This window comes from Miscanthus floridulus, chromosome 7 (assembly GCF_019320115.1).
Source record: "Miscanthus floridulus cultivar M001 chromosome 7, ASM1932011v1, whole genome shotgun sequence".
NCBI classification, from domain to species: Eukaryota; Viridiplantae; Streptophyta; class Magnoliopsida; order Poales; family Poaceae; genus Miscanthus; species Miscanthus floridulus.
The window spans coordinates 130,992,915-131,013,741 of record NC_089586.1 but is presented as its reverse complement, the minus strand read 5'-3'; the positions used below and the strand labels follow the sequence as shown (position 1 = coordinate 131,013,741).

The 20,827-nt window shown below is 38.4% G+C and overlaps 1 protein-coding gene across 1 annotated transcript; it reads right to left on the bottom strand.

Annotated features, from left to right (window-relative positions):
• Nucleotides 1-1,601: 1,601 nt before the first annotated feature.
• Nucleotides 1,602-20,277, bottom strand: LOC136467999 (UDP-glucose:glycoprotein glucosyltransferase-like). Its single transcript, XM_066466853.1, has 37 exons — nt 19,936-20,277; nt 18,284-18,694; nt 18,052-18,205; nt 16,997-17,168; nt 16,688-16,761; nt 16,482-16,578; nt 16,207-16,319; nt 15,970-16,085; nt 14,404-14,461; nt 13,685-13,837; nt 13,190-13,288; nt 12,942-13,082; nt 12,515-12,583; nt 11,473-11,561; nt 10,963-11,125; nt 10,608-10,742; nt 10,434-10,536; nt 10,253-10,347; nt 10,055-10,167; nt 9,718-9,928; nt 9,401-9,469; nt 8,892-9,037; nt 8,427-8,528; nt 7,166-7,313; nt 6,494-6,550; nt 6,287-6,417; nt 6,113-6,201; nt 5,731-6,044; nt 5,561-5,653; nt 4,877-4,938; nt 4,286-4,388; nt 4,049-4,207; nt 3,784-3,924; nt 3,622-3,665; nt 3,423-3,537; nt 2,475-2,627; nt 1,602-2,396 (listed from the first exon to the last, which is right to left on the bottom strand). The coding sequence occupies exons 1-37, from the start codon at nt 20,112-20,114 to the stop codon at nt 2,226-2,228; spliced, it is 4,842 nt and encodes a 1,613-aa protein (XP_066322950.1). The 5' UTR covers nt 20,115-20,277; the 3' UTR covers nt 1,602-2,225.
• Nucleotides 20,278-20,827: the final 550 nt, after the last annotated feature.

The window sequence follows — 20,827 nt, the reverse complement described above, 5'->3', positions numbered from 1 at the left end:
GTGAAACTCGTAGCGTGAACCTAGGTAAACCATGGTACGTACAGTACAATGCAAGGTGGCATGCGAGATGGAATTTCGGAGCTGAGCCGAGGGGAGGGAACGAAGGAAAGCTGGGGAAAGGGCCATGGCTGCTACTGCTGTACGTCGACCACCGGCGATCACGGATCTTGCGACGACGACGTCTAGAGATCATCGCCACTGCCGATGCTCCAAACTAGACTGGAATGTACGCCAACATCTCCATGGAGTTTGCTGCACAGTGGGGGCAAAGATGCTAGCGCTAGGTAGGTCTTGTTTACTTTTTTTCTCTAAAATTTACTCCTTATATCATAGAATATTTGAGCACATGCGTAAAATATTAAATATAGACTAAAAAATAACTAATTGCACAATTTGTGACTAATTTGCGAGATGAATTTTTTAAGCCTAATTAGTTCATGATTTGACAATATGGTGCTACAGTAACACATGTGCTAATGACGGATTAATTAGACTTAATAAATTCGCCTCGCGAATTACTGATAGATTCTGTAATTTATTTTTTTATTAATATTCGAACACCCCATACAACACCCTTACATAACACATAATATGATACCCAAAACTTTACACTGATTTAAATAAGGTCTTAGTGTAATAGTAGCGTGTTAGCTGCTGGATCCTTGGCCGCGGTGCTCTCTTTTTTTTTTCCTGTTCGTTTAGAGAAATTTTAGAAGAATTTAGATGAATTTAAATGAATTTATTCGAGAAAAATACCATTCTAGATAAAAAAACAGATCGAGTCGAGTTTAAAGTCACGCGAACGGACCTTTTGACGAGAAGTAGCACGGTTGCCGCGAGTCGACGCGTCCTGAGGTCAGCGAGCTAAAGGAAACTAGGCCCATGCTTGTACGCTACTAGTACGTTGGCGCCGTATGCAGTAGCCGTACTGGCATTGGATGGCGTTGTGCGCCACTGTGGCATGAGGTTGGCAAACGTGCAAACAGTGGAACGAAGAGCACAGGTCCCGTGATGAACCGAACTCCTCACTGCAGTCAATCCCAATCCCATATTCTCGTACGCAGAAATGCCTGTGGTTAAGCTTCCGACGAAAGCATATTTGTGACTGCGGCAAAGCTCCACCGTGCTCGCTCGAATAAAAATAAAACGTGCCCTCCGTTCTAATAAGGCATGTTTAAATCCAGTACTTGTCGTATCGGGTCACATGAGGATGTTATATAGGGTATTCGGATATTAATAAAAAAATAAATTACACCACGAGATAAATTTATTAAGCCTAATTAATTTATCATGAGCACATATGTTACTGTAGCACCATGTTATCGAATCATAGATTAATTCGGCTTAAAAGATTCGTCTCGCAAATTAGTCGTAAACTATGCAATTAGTTATTTTTTAGTTTATATTTAATACTCCATACATTTGTCCAAGCATTCTATGGAATAGGAAATAAACTTTTGGGAGGAACTAATCAAGACCTAACTAATGCTGTACAATGCATCAAGTCAAACGGGCTGAAAATTCTAAGGGAGCATGTGCGTGCGTGTGCCGATGAGCAATGGGGACTGGGGAGGCGCTTTGCAGTTCTGTGCTTGAGCCTCTCAAGATATTAACACAGTATAACAGTAGATGCCCTGCCACAATGGCCTGCTGTAAGGTAGAAAATTTTGATGGATACAAATTACATGCGACAGGCATTATTGTCTTATTGAGTGTTTCAAACACCCATTTGATGATACACTACAAAATTCTCGGGCATTTTAGCTGCCAGCTTGCTGTTAGCCTTCGACTGGCAGCCAATAAATTCTACAGCGTCTCAAGGAGATCTTAAATATGTGAATTGTTGCCCATTACAGTGTATGTGTATGCAGCAGAGAGCAGACGAGTTCTTTACCCCAGCAGGCTGACTTGTTAACCTATTCTGACAAGGTTTGCCATACTGGACGCAGCATCCCCACCATTCGATTGGGTTAAAGGTCTTGAAACTATTAGGGTAAACAAAATACCTGAATTGCGTTGCATGTCTGATGGCGAAAAACTTCAGGTGCAAAATCAACGTAGGCCAGGATTCCAGGTGTAGTGTTTTTGACAAATTTGTATGGCATGGTACCTGCGTTAAACTATCCCTCTGCATTCCACTAGCTATATGCCTGTGTCCTGAACTGCTGACTGCCGAGTCACCAAACATTCTGTCAGTAAGATGGATCCAGGGAAACAGCTTGCGATCATAGCTCATCGTTCACATCCTGATCAGTGCCTTCATCTTCGGCCTTTGGTGTCTCAGATGGTGGAGGTGTGGCTCCTGGAGACTCGACATCATCGCCCAAAATTCGTGCAGTGAACTGGCGTGCTTCACTGTCAAGACCAGTCCACTCCGGAACTATTCTTCTAGCACCCTGAAAAGAGGCAGTACAAGTTTAGCAAATCAATACAAACAAAAAACAATAAGAAACTCCCACTGGGACATAATTTACCTGAAGCTTTGGCTCCTTTGTCATTGGATTGTTGCATAAATCAATGGTCTTTGCTCTTGCCTTCGTGGCATTTCCACACCAAGATTCACACCACAGCCATTCTTGTGGAAGAGAGAATATAGGCACGGTATGTTGGGCGTAATTCGGGAGATCCTGAATATTAATGTGTTCCAAGTAAGCATTGCAACACCCATTTATACAGAAACAATTATATAACATGAAACAGTACACACAAATACAGAATCTTGAAATGTCAGCCATGTCCAAAATAACAAATCGCACTTGTGTACTTGCTTTGGATTTGGCAAAAATCCTGACACGCCCCCAAAATTAGGAAGTACTCCCTCCGTCCCTAAATAAGTGTATTCTCGCTCCCCAAGGAGTCAAACGCTTTTAACTTTGACCAATTATATACAATAAAACATTAATATTTATAGTATATAATTAGTATCATTAGATAGATCATTGAATCTATTTTCATAATAAACTTATTTGGAGATATAAATGTTGCTAATAGTTTGACTGGCACGAATACCATAGCGACACTTATTTTGGGACGGAGGGAGTAGCTAATACGCTGGACTCATAACTTTAGTTGCAACCTTGCTTCTAAATTTGACATCAAGTTGATCAAAATAATATCTTTATTCTTTTCATCCTCTTGTTTTTTGTGAGTATATTTGGTAGGTACTAGGATATTGTGATCTGGTACTACCATATGTATCCGGCCAGGTGCCTTGCCCAGTTGCCCCCCAAGTTTCTGTACTCTATATATAACGCTTGAGGCTCAATGCAAGACGTCTACGCATTACAATCAATCCAATCATTCAAGAGCCATATCTTGTCTTACATTTTATCAACAATAAAAACCCAGTTTACACCCAGCAATGATAGGCCCATCCATCTATTTTGTGTAAGGTCAAATAGACGCATTAGCAAGTCATTTACCTGATCAAGATTGGAGAGACTATTGGGGTCCTTGCTGAGTTGTTCATAGACGACACGAAGAGTATCCCCAGAAGCAGTTTGCCGAAATTTGGCCAGATCAACAACATAAAGCGCACTGGAATACCACCAAGCACATCGTTTTAAAACAACACTAGAAATAGTTTAATTACAGCATAATTGGACGGAAAACATCACCTACCTGATATGGTATGGTCTTCCTCGCAGATGATCTTTCCAAAAACCCTTCAGAGGATAAAAGAAAGTGTCAGCAAAAAACTTGAGAAAAATGGTCCACTTTTATATTATTACCACGAACAACTGTGTGTGCAGTAACATGATTTATTATAGATCAGTGACTAACTTGCTTCCAAAATCGATAACCATCCATATCCTTGTTGTTATCACAGAATGGAGTATATGCAAGCGGGCGACCCTTCAGGTTCATGTCATACAATTCTCCCATGTCTGCTCTCACAATTTGATCAGCATCAACGAAAATCACCTATACAGAAAGTATCATGGGAAAAGTTATTAGAAATAAACATGCCCAAATTGCTTTAATGTTCTAAAGAAGAGAGTGATGAAATTGCACGGCTCACAAGCTGATCAGAACAGCAGGGGGTTACCTTCCTCAGTGAAAGTGGAAATATGACGTCCAGAAATAAGATCTTATATGCCCATATAATCCTTTGCTTCTCTTTCTGCTTGTGTAACCATGTTGGCCATTTATATGTGATGAGCTCATACTCGAATCCATATTCCTGAGCCATGTGCGGTATGACATCCTGGCAGCAGAATAGTTAGAAAATAGACATGTCCAACCTTTCTTAATTAATTAATCAACTCAAAGTAAGTTCATGTACCTTGAACTGTGGAGATAGATAATTCTTAATGAACCAAAACTTCACTGGCCTCTGTGTCTTTTTTAGAACACTCAAAATCATTATTTTGAGGAAACGCTCATACCTGCAACAAAAGAACTCGCAGCTAAATTACATGTTCTCATTGCTTTTCAGACATGTTCGTTGGGTAGCGAATATAGTATGTTGCAAACTTCAGATGATATAATTAGGACTAAGCTCTAGGCCTCTGGTTACATTAGAGTATTAAACTTCATGCAAATTGGGTTTTGTTACTGTTCAGTATGGGCGAAAAAACCTAGACCAACCTAGAAATCTAGGTGCATTTATATTAAGAAGAAGAAAATAGGCAGTTAGGCACCCAAATTCGCCTCAGGTGGTTAGGGCATACACATCTACACCCTCGACCACCTGAGCTATGCTCTGTTCCATTCAGAACCTGAATCATACCATGTGTTCCTCAATGATGAGAGCAACTAGACCATGTAAGATATTAGTGAGCAATAGCAAGTGACTGAGAACATGCCATGACTACAAAAAATGATATATATAGGTAAGGAAAATAGATAAAACGTGCTAGAAATGGAGACATACAGATGCCCAGAAGCAACAGAGAATATATTTATGGTCTCCCCTTGTCTTGCATCCTTACGGTCCTGAATAAAGAAATAGAAAACCCGTAAGATATTCCTCTATGCACCAAACGTTGAATATAATAACAAGTAAAAAATTATACATGTGTCCAAGGAACTACTCCGTATTTAGTTACTTCTACGGATAGAATAATTGTTTCCCTACAAATAATATTTATGATAGTTATTTTATAGATCAAGTAAAGCAAGGATATAATTATATGTCACCCATGTTTTCTAAGCAAGCGAAGAGTTGAGCTTTCAAACAAAGTTCAGCTTTCCATGCATTCAAGGTTCTTGTATTCTCAAAAGAAAAACGCAATTGCAGTTCACTAAAACTAAATGAGAATCCGTTTTCTGTATGTTGTATTGTGTACCAATTATTCTGTACCTTTTAAGTTGCCAATGTACTTGTAGGCTCGTGTAGATACGCCCCTGCGGAGTTCCAATGGTAAACTACGCTAGACTACTTGAATAATTCTCGTACATTAAATTCATGGAGTTTTGGAAGTATCCAGAATAGAAAATCTTGAATTTTTTTAAAGATCCAAACTTCAGGAACAATACCTAGTTTCGCTGTTATATGCCCTGTTTACAGTATGCGTAGTAAGATGGAACTTAGATAGCTGAAAATATGATTACTTACGGTGATTTTATCAGCTTTGTTTTTCAATGATGCATCACCACTGATAAGACTAGAAGCCCATTTCAAAAGGTTGTTATTCCAGCCTTTGTTATCCTGCATTAAAAAAATATTTTAAAATAAGTGATGCATAGAATTTCAAAGGTATGACAGTAACTAAACAAAAAACAGACCGTCTTTTCCTGGAAGTGGTAGTCATCAGCAGCATTTAGCAACTCCTCGTGCTCCTTGCCTTTCTTCTTTTGTACTTCAATGTGCATTAGTTTGCCTCTCAAGCTATCAATGGCAATGAGTTTTGGAGGTAGCTCATACAGATCGGCACTACGACCAGGAGCCAGTTGTAGGTACCACACACCAGGTGAGACCTTCATCTGCCAGTAACCCAAGTTGGCCATGACAAGTGTGTCTACCAAGTGTGGTCTTTGTTTAGTACCAAGGATAAACTGCAGACCACGGGGAGGGTTCCGGTCCTTTTCCATGCAATGACCTGAAGAAATGGCATTTGTTTGCTAAGCAATTCAGTGGAATCAAACAATGATTATAAAACGACCATACCTGTCAAGAGGAGAGCTTCAAGTTCAAATACTGCCTGCAAAGTTCTGACATCGCCGAGATTCTCTAAAAGAATGTTGTCTAAATCATGGCTGCACATGGAAAATAAGCACAAGAAACTGATGATACTGCAGCATAAAAATCATTTTCTGATGATTGCTCGATATTTGAACTTACATGGCAATAACTGGTTCAACAAGCCATGGTTCTGGAACATCTATGTTCATTGTAAGTGTTTTTGACAGTGGCATATTTGCAAAGAAAGCTTTAGGTCCGTGTACAGAATGATCTGTACTGCTAAAATCATCCTACATATCAAGTGGTTAAGCATTACTGCAGGTAATTAGTGTTACCATACTGATCATTAGATATATGCAGCCTTACCATCGATGGAAGAACAAATCTGTAGAAGTTTTTTAAAGGAAGATCTGCGAGGGAACTCTGAAATCATCAAGAAATGCTTACATCAAATAGAGAAAAGATTATATAGTCATATTTATGACTACACAAGCTTAGACATAACAATTCTTTATGGCTTAAAAAATTTAACAAATAGTATTTTTTTTCAAGATTTCAAACAAATAAACCTCTGCGTCTACAATATATGAGATGGGTAAAGTTGTACTTAGGACAATGATTTGCTCAAGATGCAGATCAAACAGATGAATGAGATATACCATATACATGCAAACCATGGCATGCAATATTACACCAATGTGTAACTTAGCTCTATTACTGACTTATTCAATAATACCATCCACCTTCACTACTCAGTCAAAAGCAAAGGTTGCAGGTAATGAAACAGCATGTGCAACCATAAAATGTTCAGGCTATCAAACTGCATTTTGCATTACTGAGCTTTCATAACAACTGAGTCAGTTAAGCAACCTAATATTCAATAGCCTCTACTAGCAGGAAGAATGTGCACCTATATAATGATTACTTGGTTCATCCTCAGACTAATAATTCAGTTCTTCAAACTACACAGATGTTGTAGGAAAGGATCTGAATTAACTTGACGTAGAATAATAAACTAAGAAGAATAAGATTACATACAATAGGATTAAGTACAATCCTCATGCTCGGCTGAATCTGTTTCCAGAGTATGTGTAGAAGTGGGGCAAGTTTTTGCCCAATGGGACTAAGTGGATCAATGACAGCATCAATGTGAATACTTGAATTTGCATTATTCAATTGGATAGCACTGCATAACAGAGAAATTAATGCAAAACGTAAGTTTTTTTTTCCTCAAAAGCAATGCAAGTGCTAAGTTACCAAGTAAGATTCAAGAATGGTCCAAACTATATGCAGGTTGAAGCACAAACTCAGTGTATGGGACTTAAAGCTAAGTTGAGAAGGAAAGCCCTGCATTTGTGCCCAATTTGTGGATTATTTTGTAACTCTCATCAGTTTCAATGTCTAAAGCTTCTTACTTATATACTCCCTCTATTCCAAATTGTAAGTCGTTCTAGCTTATCTAGGTACATAGATTACATAGCTTCTACTATGTATCTAGAAAAGACAGCCGACTTACAATTTGGAACGGAGGGAGTAGATAGGAACTGAGCCTAGCTCAGTTGGTCCAGCGCATGGCGACAACCCAAGTTCAAGTCCTTGTCAAGGCGAATTTGGGTGTCCATTTCTTCTTAATTATTAAAATACCACCTAGTTCCTCCTTAGGTTGGTCGATTTTTCTTACTTAGTGGCCTAAGAGGCTTAAGGTCCAACAAGCTATATGCAGTTCAACAAAGTTCACTCCCATTAGTATTTCAAAATACATAGCAGCATTTGCTTGGTTGAAGAAAGTCCCAAAATCAAGCGAGACAGGCTGACAGCATAACAATACTTGCCATGATACCAAGCAAGGGATGTTCCAATTAAATAACGGACCAGAAAACATACCATTTGGTGTTTCTAGAATAATTTCATTAATAATACAGAAGTGTCTAATACTAAAATAGAACCGCAGCCATTAGAAATGGACGTGACCCACAGTCATGTTTGAGGACGATTTTATATTATTAGGCCCATTTCTCTAAATTATAATGATTCAGTTTCTACCAAATTTCTTTACTGATTTTGTTGACCTTCTACTTGTCCAATTCTGTAGAGTTTTAAGGGAACCAGTTAGTTTCCGGCCAGGTCGTATGTTCCTCGGTTCCTCCTGAAAGTTGTTTCCTCAGTGATATGCCAGTTACCGGTATGACCAGCATGTGTCAATGGTCTAGTATGGTGATACCGTGTTACAAATAGCAGTCCTTGATAATAACATATATTGCACAGCATGTTTCTCCTTGGAAAACAAATCTAGAAATACCTATGTTCTGCATGTAAAACCTCAAAATGGGCTCTTTCAGATGTCCTTTCACGAACAGACATCGATGATGAGATCAACATGGCAATGTCGCTGTAGAATTGGCTGCAAAGAAGTACATAGATTAGGATTTATCAAAAACAAAAGGATGTGACATCGTATTTTATTCTTATCATTCAAGATAAGTGTTCCTTCGAGACCAAATTATTTCTGTATAGCAAATATAGGGACCGTATTTAACTGTCACCTATAAAAGATAAAAAAAATGAAGAAAGCAAAAATGGCGAAAAAAATCCAGAAACTTGTGAGGTATCCATACCAAATGGTTGACTACAGAGGAACAGAGAGTGTAGTAAAGTCAGGTATGTAGAACTGATACTATTTAAAAATACACCAAATCAGACTAGTCCATGCATGCAGCTATTAAAGGTTTACAAGGCAATGGACCATAGCATGCCTGATACTTACCTTGTCAGGTCATCAGGGTCAACACCAGCAAACTCAACCTCTTCAGTTATTTCAAATATGTATTTTGTTCTCAAATCATACTCGATAGACTCAAGGAGACCTAAGTCATTGGCTAGAAATGATTCTCCTTCATTCATAATAAAAACCTGAAAGTTATGACATAACGTAAGTACCTAACTTCATGAGCTGCTTTAGAAATCAGTTAATATGAACCTTGTGACTAAATTAATTATTATCTTGAGCACAAAAGTCAAGATAATCAAATATGTATCACTAGTAGACTGAACCAAGACTTTTTTTTTCTTTTTTTTTTTCCCACGAAGACACGAGAACTGAACTGCACCAAGAATTATGAGCCATTAAGCTGATTTAGACAAGAACCATAAAGCTTACCCGTCCATTGGTGATCACAGCATTACTAGCAATACTAATAATAAATAATGGCATATTGCTAGTCACCATGAATTATGGGCCATTAAGCTGATTTAGACAAGAACCATAAAGCTTACCCGTCCATTGGTGATCACAGCATTACTACCAAACACAAGCCCCAGATGCCCAAATAAGAAGTCAGATAACTGCACGAATAAAGAAACAAATGTTACAGTTCTGAGAAAAAATGACAAGAAACCGAGGGAAAATTAGGAAAACACTAGGAAAAAAAGCTGAAACATTAGGCAAACTGTCTGGTGAGTGAGAACAAGTTGGTCTTCCGTAATGGCAATATTAATTTGGTTAATACAGCTAATATATGAATTCACATAGTTACGCTTACTTAAGAGAGAACTTGCAAAGAGAGGGAAAACTCAAACACAGAACTACAGACCTTATCGATCCCTTTGAGAACTGTATCAGCAGAGAAACTTTTGAACCATGCTTTGTAGTCATCAACAGGCAAAGCAGTTTCAGCAGCTAAGGTATAGACCTTTTCCATCATATTTCTAGTCCAATCGTCAGCAACGGATGAGGCAGGCAAAGGTTGGGCTTCATAAAATTTCAAGAGCCCATGCAGGAAGACCAATACCTTTTCTTTATAGCTATCACAAGAAAACTACTAGATTAGATTATAAAAACTAAGTATGAAATGTTAAGACTTAAGAACATAAACAATTGTCTGTAAAGTGCAGCCTTTCCCCTGGGGGGCAAGTGTACGAGGATCAAACCTGAAAGAAGAAATAGTTCTATCGAAGATATCTTTCAGAAGTAAAATAGGTGATGAACCACCAGTGCGGACATAAAGTAGCAGACCAACACGAGCTCTATCAGATCCGTCCATCTGTATGGCAAAAAGCAAGACAATGTCAACAGAAACATCATGAATAGCACATTAAATAGGTACGGAAGACATCTGCTGCATCTACCAGATAACGTATGGCCTCAGAAAGCAATTTTGTTCCAACTTTTGATGAAAGATCAATAGCAAGTAGATGAGTAACAGGTTTTGCATCATCTGTAGCTGCAGACAAATTTAACAGCTATATGTGAACAGCAATAATTTTTACGACGGATGACATAATACAAAAAGAGTTATAAGAAGCATACTTCCAGGAGACTGTAAGTACTTCATGTCATTAAATACAGAGCTGTCCTGATGATACGATGCAAAGAGCGAAACAAATTTCTTCTCTGCACTCTTGCCAGTAATCTGAAGGAAAATAACATCATTATTGGAGTGAAAATAAGTGGACTGCACTTTTGAGAAATGTTTGTACTTACTGATGGGTTGTACCGCTTGTAGCTATTTTCTGACAAAAACTTCTCTAAAACATCTGTATGGGACTGGATATGCCCATAATAAACTTGTTCTTGAATCCTAGGAAGCTCATCATTCATAGCATTCATGGTCGCTTCCTTTGAGGAGTATAAATGATAGAAAAAAAATGGCACATATCAGTAATTTCTTCAAAAGATCTTATGTACTTTCCTTATTGATACCAAGAAAACCAATCAGTTGCTATTTTAAATTTAAACATTCATAAGCCTGATGCTTCTTGATTTTTTAAACTTGAATTTGGATGAGTAATTCTACCTCATTGATTTATTAAACTTGAATTTGGATAAGTAATTATACCTCACTTGCTTCATGGACGAATCCATTCATCAATAGACAACATTGGAGTTTATACAACCCAAGCTTGTGAACAAAACGAGAACTTTCTTCAGCTTCCTGCTTGTACACGTTCTCTTTTTGCAACTTCAGCAGCACATCTTGTGGATGAGATTTAGCGTTTGACCTGAATGTTGCCGAAAACAAGAATGAAAAAATAATAATAACATGCTAGATCAGTAATCTCCAACAACATGCTTCCTCTGTTATGAATTATAGGTCACTTCATCTTTTTCCTAAGTCAAACTTCTCTAACTTTGACTAAGTTTTTATAAAAATATGTTAACATCTACAGGTTCACATAAATGCACTATCAAGACATATTTCATAGAGAATTTAATGAAACTAATTTGATGTTGTAGATGATGGTGCATTTTTCTAAAAACCTTGCAAAGTTATAAAAGTGACTTACAACAAAGCTAAAGTGACCTATACTTAGGAACACAAGCAGTATAGTTCAGTAAACATGCTTACAATAGTGAATCAACAAATGCCCCTTCAACTTGATGAGATTCCACAAGCTCTTCATTGTAGTCATCGTCACCATTCCTTGATTTATGTATCTGTGGAAGATAGCAATAATACAAAGTTTCAGAACAAAAACAGGCAGTGACTAATAACTAATGTGGCGCATAGTTAATCTCTCCAAAACTCGCGCGGGCACGAAAGGCTAACAACATAATGCAAAGAACTGGATTGTTTTTTTATTATGAAAGAACGATAACATGGTTCCACGACCAAAATGACACTATTCTAATTTGAAGTCTACAGCACAAGTTTTCATTTATTGTCAAAATTGCTAAACAAACAGATCTGTATTTTTGCCAAATTTCTAAACTAACCTGGTACTCTCAACCAACAAACACATAGCTAGTTAATTAGCTGTTTAGTTGGATTCATAGATCAACAAAATATCCACCAATAATATTTCAAAACAAATAAATCAAGGAAATAAAATAGGGCGTGATTAGGCATATTAAGGGTTAGCTAGGAAAGTTCAGCTAAAAATGGTGAATTGCCAATAATTTGGGCAAAAAATAGTCCCAAGCTGCCAAACAATCATGGCAGCATTTATGGAACAACTATCAAGTTTTTTTTTATTTTCATTTTTCAGTGAAAAATAAATGAGAAAGGTGCCAGTTCATCAGCAGTGCATGCTGGCACCTCATGTACATGAGAACATTTTTTTGACCCGTCAGTTAAGCTGAAAGAGATGAGTGAATATGCAGTAACTTGTTTAGTCCTTCTATTCAGGGTAAAACTGAATGCCTCACACATGTCATTTAATATTCAGAAGGGAAAAATACTACCGCAAAGATAAGAATCTTATGCTAAAACCAAGCTTACTTCTATGTAAAAATCAATTTTACAGGCAACAAATTCATATAGAATACAGAACTATTGAGCACAGAAACAATCAAAATAACCAACCACGCAAAATCTTATCAGCAGCTAGAAATTATCTTTAAGGACTGGCTCTTTATCTCAATTATAACTGGAAACTTGGTTCACTCACATTGCTGAGAAATTGGAATGCCAACTGTGTTGAGTATGTTTCTTTGATGTACAAGAAAAGCCTTGTTATCTGGACATATAGAGGAAAAGTTAGCAAAGATAGCACATAAGTATCTTTATAATAACACAAAAGTATCTAATCGATTTTATGTTGGTCCAATTTCGTACAATAAAACCTAGTATGTTAGAGGGCATGATTCCTAAAAAATAAAAACGGACATCTTGATGATGACATGGAGGAAATGTGGATGTACACTCTGATCATTATTTCATATACCTAAAACACATTAGTAGGCACGGAAAGAAGGTAAACAATCAACCGCAACATAAGGTGGTTTTATATGATATAATATAGAGCAAGTTACCTGTTTCATTTATCAAAGCAAAGAACTCAAGAAATTGCAGTAAAAAATATTAGAAATGATTACCAAAATGGAAGTGTCTTCTCCATTATTTGTAAGAGTGCCATCACTTTCTTCAATGACATTGATGAATCTTGAAGAATACATTATGATACCAAACCTTATAGGGACACCATCTTGATATAGAGATAGGATCATGTCAATGGTCTGTATAGTTTTAAGAGAAAACCGAAATAGATACTGGATGTCAGTAAACAGTAGTAGTGCAGGCAAACAAAGAGCTGGAACTTAAAAACTGTAAGCAAGAGACTAGCCTCTGCACCGCAGGCTGAAGCAGGATCAAGCACATAAACAGAGTGGAATAGATTTTTACGGATGTACCGCATCTGACCAGGGAAGACCGGCATCAAGAGCTACAAAGGAAAAGGGGGGGGAGACCATCATTGAAATTACACAAGGTAAAACTGGTTGTAGTTGTGTGATACAACATGACCAGGGAATACAGAAAAAGAAAAACCAGTAGCCAAGTAGATTGAGTATATGACCATGCAAACTAAAAGAACTGATATTAGAGTGAAACAATATCATATCAATAATACAAGTCAAATTTATATATGCAAGCCTATCAAGAACAAATATACAGAGAAATCAATTTACACTTCTTGTTAATAGAAAGGTGAAGATATAATACTTAATTCGATACGGGCCTAAAGGCAACATATATTGCAATTCCTTATTTTCTTGGCAAAGCAAAGCAAAATTCAAATGATAATTTCCGCTGAATGACACCAAGAAATTGAGAACAAAACCTCCTGGATGTTGCTTCTCCATCTTCTATACATGTCATCTTCCTCCAAGTTATTAAGGTAATGCACATGAGAAGACCGGAAGTCCACACGGAAAGAATTAGATTCTGCTGGTGGAGGAGCTGACAGGATCTTGTGGGCAGCACTTTGAGGCAACTTGTAAACATTAGACATCATTTAGAAAATAACTCACAGCAAGAAAGTGAAATACATATCAAATACTAGAAAGAATGATAAAATTTCAGAAAAATCAGGAGCAATGCAATCTCATGCTCAGATGACAAAATATGCTACATGCAATTTTTTACCAAAACCATGCATGTTGTATATCAATATGATTTGACTTAAGAGAGTTTATTGTTATTTTTACAGGACTTGATCCTGCACTTCTGTGTTTTTTATCATTAAAAACAAATATGATAGCCAATGGCACCATTTGGAAAAGGACAAATAAACATTTCAAATCCTAACTACAGAACAGAAATGCTGTTTAGCCTTTTACAAATAAAATGTACTTAGTCCTATTAATATTTAAAGGCACCAAGGCAGAGTTCATATGGCAAAAAAGCTATAAGATGACAAAAGGCATATTATTAAAGTTTTAAACATGTAAGCTAAATAGTAGCATCAGAACATAGAGCTCTGGAAGAAGCATTGATGCATTAAAAAAGAAGCTGGAGTGAGACAAAAATGGTCCTCCAAACATATTTCTTGAACTTCACCTTTAACCGGACGAACTGATCAGCAAGGGATAATTCTCCATGGACCATATCCATTAACCTGTCGAATAAACCATAACAAAATGTCTACTTTAGTTATCACATGATTGTACAGTAAAATTTATGTTCATTTTTAGTGAATCAGCCACTGAAGTCTCAAAACTCAAAAGAAGATGAAAACACAACATATCAGCAAATACAGAAACTGTGTGCCTGGTAGAATATCTTATCAGGACAGAGGTACAAGGACGGTGGAAGGGGGTTCGGCACCTGCTGCTTTCTTACGTCTTTGCAAGGCAATTATGGTTCACTTTCCTCCTCTCGGTTGGACTGCATGATCTAGCACCACAGGTGGGAGAAATCTCCTTTGATGATTGGCAGGCAAGGATAAGCAATGAGGTAGATGGTATGGCCAGAAAGGGACTTAGGGGCTTGGTCCATTTGGAACCAGAGGAACCGCTGTGTTTTCGATGGAGCATCGCTCAACTTAGCTAGAGCAATCCTGCTCGCTAAGAAGGAAATGCATCTTTGGGATCTGGCCAGGGCCTGGGGTATTTCTTACCTCGTGGCCAATAAGATGGAGTCCTAGGTGTGTTTTTTTTTTGAAGGAAAAGGCAGGAGCTCTGCCGCTCAATTAAGTAGGAAAAAAGAGGTTTATGTACAACGGCACCCTAGGTGCCAAACACACTGGTCATAGGACCAAAAAGAGAAAGCAGCAGCACAGAAAAATTCATAGCCCTTTGTCTTTGCACTATGTCCTCTTTGGTCAAGGAGGCGACCTGCTCCGCCGGCTTGAACGTGTTTTCGAAGATTCTCCTATTTCTCTCCTTCCAGTTCTAGGTGTTTGTGTGGTAGAGGTTGTTGTCTTTCTAGGAAAAAGTAAAATTGTAAGGTTTTCTTGAGTGGGTGTGGGTAGGTGTGTGTGTTGTAAGGGCTCTTACCCCTTTTTCTTCTTATATAATAATACACAGCTCTGCTGAATGTTCGAGAGATATAGACAAAGACGATGGTGAAGAGTACCTTGACAATGAGCAAAGGGTACAGAGCTAAAGAAATGTGAAAAGCTGGTGGAGAGAAAAGGTGAACAAATTGACAAGAGCTATCATACATACTTTACTAACAAAATCAACAAATCCTCTTGAATGAGTTAACAGAAATTTGGAGAAAATTATAAGGAATTTTTGTTCCATAGTTTCTCAACAACAGTTCTGAGTAATCAGCTGGTTGGGTGTATGTTATTTCCATTTGGTTTGGCTGTGAACTTGTGGGTGGAGGTTTGGGTATGTGGCATTTCCCTTTAAAAGAGACAATATAATATTATTGTCCAATATTCTTCTTACATTATAAGACTGGAATCGTCAGAATTGTGATAATTCATTAGTGGCCGCATAGCCTCTAACGGAAAGCAGCGTGGAATCACTAGCCAGGTGTTTAAGGGTGCACTGACTTGAGTCTATTTTGGTATGCCCAAGGCAAGAAGTAAATAGCTAAGGTGCTCTTGCTAAGCAAAGGTAAAACAAAGAGTAAAAATAAGAAACAACACTATCCAGGAAGTAAGGTAGAACATACAGGTAAAGATCAAGATCCTCAATATTGATCAAAGCACCATTCAAAGCCATCAATGACTTGCCAGGTGGAACCATCCGCTGATTTGCAATAATTTCATCTTTGATGGAATTGTCAAGCTGTACGAGCATGATATTGTTGTAAGTAACAGCCGAATCCACTTCATAATTTGGATGAATGCATTGGAAATAAAGTAGAGAAACAAAGGCATGTTTTAAAGTGAGAAAGATGTAACTGTACCTTCATTCGTGATAGAGAAGAAACTATACTTGGGAAATTTTGATTGATTTCCTGCATTGACTGTAAAGGGTCGGATGCTTGAACGATCCGCTGTGCTGTCTGATGACCCAGATCTGTGGTGTGGAGCATACCATAAATGAAAAAGGTGCTTCAATAATACAAAAATGCACTCACAGTTTTCCCATACAAAAAATGATGCATTGCTGTTGGACAAAACAAAATATGATATAAATCTGAGGAACACCTATAGATGTATGGAAAGTAGGCAACAATACCTTTGAGTTCCCAGACTTCAAGTGTATCAGACACTGTCGAGGACAATAGATAATCTCTGAAGGCCATAATCTCAGCATTTAGCTCTGGCTTGCGTTCCTAGAAATCAATAGAACATAGAAATAATATTAACACTTCTTTATTTATGCATCACAGAGCTTGTGTTCCAGGACTCAATAGAACATAGAAATCTCTGAATTGAACGAACCAAAATCTTGGAAAATATAAACCCTCTGACTTCTTGACTGAGGTCCTCTGTCTTAGGATCTTCTAGAGGAACACCTGGAAAGGAAAGAAATAACAGGGCTTAATCATCAGCCAGAGAAATAATCTTTTCTACTTAAATAAACTATTTCACAGAAAGGAGTAGGCTGTAGGGGTTTTTCCCTTTCTGCTTGCTGCATTTCCACGCAATATATATTTACTTGTTAATTCCATATTGATTTTTCATTTTCAGAAAGAACTAAGCAGAAACCAATGTGCTGTCTGGTGCAAAGAAAACAGCTAGAGGAATTACCCTTCTTTATAGCAGTGTCATCCATAGCTTTGTATTCCATGTTTTTTAGGGCAAGCTCCACCCCATAACCACTCAAGGTGACTACATCTACAGCACCAACTGAACCACAAAAGGTGGATGTAGTCCCACATCCAGATGGTAGGACAGGACGCAGAGCATACCTGACTTTTCCCTATGAACAGCACATAAAGTAAAATTAGGCAAGCAAAACATGAAGTGGGACCAAAGGAAACACACAGTAGATACTCATAGCAAATAGCCAAATAAAATTTGCACGCAAAATCTAGGAGAGATATTCATGATTGACTTTGGAGATCAAACAGTATCACTATTAGAAATGGCAACCTGAAGAAAAATGGGATGGTCATCTACACGCTATGGAACATATGGAAGGAAAGGAACAGGAGAATTTTTAACAACGCCCACGAGTCGGCAATGCAAGTGGCATTAAGGGTAAAAGAGGATATCGAGCAAAGAAAGAGGGCTTTAGCTTGGGGAGGGGGCAATATTGCAGGAGGCATCGTGTAATCCTATTGGGGGCAATGCCCCTCTTGCTCTGTGCATAAACCTCTTTACCCTTCTTAATTGAAAGGCAGAGCTCCTGCCATTACGTTAAAAAAAAAGTGTTGGGCCCTCAACAGATTATCATGATTGTTCATAAACCCATATATGTTTCCTTCTGGTCAATACATGTAGAAAGAGAAAAGATCTTAAGCAAAAACAAGATACCACACTGTCATAAGGGTATGGCATAATTAATAGAAGTATAAACAATAAAATCTTCGCATCAATTACTGCTAATGTGACAAATTAATTAAGTTCCCTTGCCATGTGTGAAAGGTGAAATCTAACGAGGCATAGGCTATCAGTGTTTGCACGTTGAAGAAATGGTAGAAACACCTCTATACCATTATATGTTAAAGGATAGTTCACAAACAAACAATGACCTTGTACTAGACCAAATGGCTCAATTTTTCTTGTGTTTATTATTTCCTCACGAAGTTATGATCTCATATGCCCTGAAGTACACCACAAAACCGGCAAGTGTATGTTACCTGCTTTGATGCTTCTGCTAGTTGAACATGCATCTCTTTGAAGCATTTTGTCCCAACAGCCCCATAAAACATAGCAACCGGAGCAGTAATATTTGTGCGAGGATATATATGGTCAAAGTCAAAGAGTTCAGGCTGTTCAGTGGAATCCATAGCTCTGTTCAACAAATCTTCTGAGTTGTCATCTTACAGCTTGAGAAAAGGGGAAGTTTTAAGAAAAAGGGAAGGCACTTACAGCTTGCCCAATCCCCCAAGCCATTCATGTAGATCGGCTGAACTGAACAATAGAACATTCCCGGTGTCTACCCAGCAGCAAGTTCCTCCAGAAGAGCTTGGATCCACAGCCCCATCAAAAGTTTTTCCAGTGCATTGACCAGAAATTTGCTCTGGTGAATCATCAATAGGAAATGAAGATAATGACTCCTTTGCAAGTTGCCTGTACAGCACTAATCTTGGCGATGCTGATCGAAGGGTAAGAGAAAACTCAAAAATTGAAGAGAGTGGTTCATTGAGTAGTGTGCGGGCATCCTCAACAATCTTCTGGGTACAGCATTTTGCCGTTAAACATTCAGAGCCTTTCTCCAGTTCCTTCCAGTGGTCAATAAAATCCCAAAATAGATCCTTCCATTCTTTCGAAAGCAATTCACTAACAAACGTAGTAAACAAAAGGCTCATTAGGTGTCGCTTGGAACATAACAAGTAAAGTCGACCGACCAACACCAATGCTGAAAATGTCAATTAACAAGTACTACACTACTTTTATGTTTCCTCCAGCCCGCAAAGCAAAATCAGAAGCATACAAGAGTCAACTGCCTTCCTTATTTGGTTTCTCCATTGTAAAAATAATTAAAAAAGCATATGCCATCGTTAGTTATATTTAGATTATATAAATGTGAATATTTTGTAGAGTTTTGGGCCAATCCACTGTTCTCCAGAGCATAAAATAGAATCTGTTGCATACATCAGTGCAAACGGGGTACTCCAATATCTAGGATCTGACCGAGTATCTCAACTCAATGTCAGATAGGCTGCAAGGCTGGATAGCATAATTTGACTACAGAATACTTATTAAATATGAATGAGTTATGGCTGCCAAAATTTTATATTAAATAAACAATCTTAATTTCGTCCAGGTTTAAATCATCTTTCAAGATTTAAACAAAGCATCTGAATATACCCTGTTACCTATATGAATCGTAGTGGTGATTATTGTTTCTACTACTTGGTGTACCCAGTGCAGAGAGCTCCCGCTCTGTGCGGGGTCTGGGGAAGGGTGTCAGTGGCAAGCCTTACCCTCGCCTGTGCAATGCGAGAAGACCGCGACTCGAACCCGGGACCTTCCGATCACAGGCGGTAAGACTCTACCGCTTGCACCAAGCCCGCCTTTCTTATTGCTTCTACTACTATGCTTAAGAAATACTCTCACAACACACATGTAATGTCTACCAGTCTGTAGGATTTAATAGTTTTACAGCACTGAAAATAAAATAAAATAGATCACATAAACCACCAATGTGGCCTTCGTTAAGCTTTCTAATAAAGCCGGGTGGAAGCCTTTGATATAAAAAATAAACCACCAATGTTGTAATCTAGTATGATTCAGTTCTGAAAGGATCACTGAAGCTGACCCCAGGGAAGGTTTTCTACTAAACCATGAGTCTGTTATTGGCGCCCGTCAATCACCACCCATAAGTGTCACATAGTCCAGAAATCAAGGAACCGAGCAGCTGTGAATTCCACTGCCATCAGCTATTCAACTCACTCAATGCTAATCCCTAGTGACTAGTAAACTTACTAAACCCAAAAAAAATGTGAAGTCAGATTGGCATGCCACTATCAAGCATAGTGGCCCAGACTACCAGTGAACAAAGCCAAAAGCAAACTCACCTGGCTTCGAGAAGCAGCGGCGTGCCAGCCCACTTGGCCCGTAGCGCAGCCTGCACGTTTTTCTGGCGGCGGATCTCGGCCCCCTGGCCGCCCGCGACGAGGCAACCCACGAGCAGAACCGAGACCAGCGCCGCCGCGGCAGCCGAGCCCCCAGATCGGACCCCTCGCGCCGGCGCCATGAGAGAGAGGCGCGCGCCGACCCGAAGCGCTTGTAGCTCTTCGATCCGACTGGTGCTACACCGTGGAGGCGGCTAGACCCCGCATCAAGAGGATTTGTGAGGGTTTTCCGTTCGTCGTCGACGAGATGCGGAGCGCGGTCGGGAGGAGACTTCGCCGGAGACCTGTGTGATTTATTAGGGGGAGAATGGTGAACTGGGAGACGGGTTTTGAAGAGCGAGGTGCCGGCCGTTGGATTGGTTCTGAACGGCCGATTATTTTTCTTAGTTATTTCCGCTTTTGTATTTGGATGGAAGTGGGCTTCTTTTTGGAACAGTGCCAAGGTTTTTGCATCCCCTCAACCATCTTTTCTTGTATGTGCAAGGCTGTACCAAAAAGTTTTGTGGCTATACAAGGAAAAAAAAAACACTATACTGACTATCAGAAATAGAAGTATATCTAGATTTGTCTTAAGTTGAGTAAGTAATTTTATCTTTTACCAGCAATATGCCAATATCCACCCAAAATATATATTATCTTGAAATAAAAGGGTTTAAATTAATTTTTTAATAAAACTATGAATCTCACACCTGTGTTATTAATCTATATAACTTTTTTAGATATCAACAGTCAAAATTAAAGAGATTAACTTAGAACAAAGCCAGATGGACTTACATATCTGATCGGGAGTGTTAAAAACTTTTTGTTTTTTGGTTTTCAGTTTTCAAATATTTTT

Bases quoted from the DNA above. Each gene is read 5' to 3' on its own strand.
- LOC136467999 (XM_066466853.1), bottom strand. From the start codon at position 20,114: ATGGCGCCGGCGCGAGGGGTCCGATCTGGGGGCTCGGCTGCCGCGGCG. The intron at 13,838-14,403 runs GTGAAGTTCAAG...AATGTTTACAAG, and splicing joins ATCAGTTCGTCCGGTTAAAG to TTGCCTCAAAGTGCTGCCCA. The intron at 3,538-3,621 runs GTAGGTGATGTT...GTGGTATTCCAG, and splicing joins GGAAGACCATACCATATCAG to TGCGCTTTATGTTGTTGATC.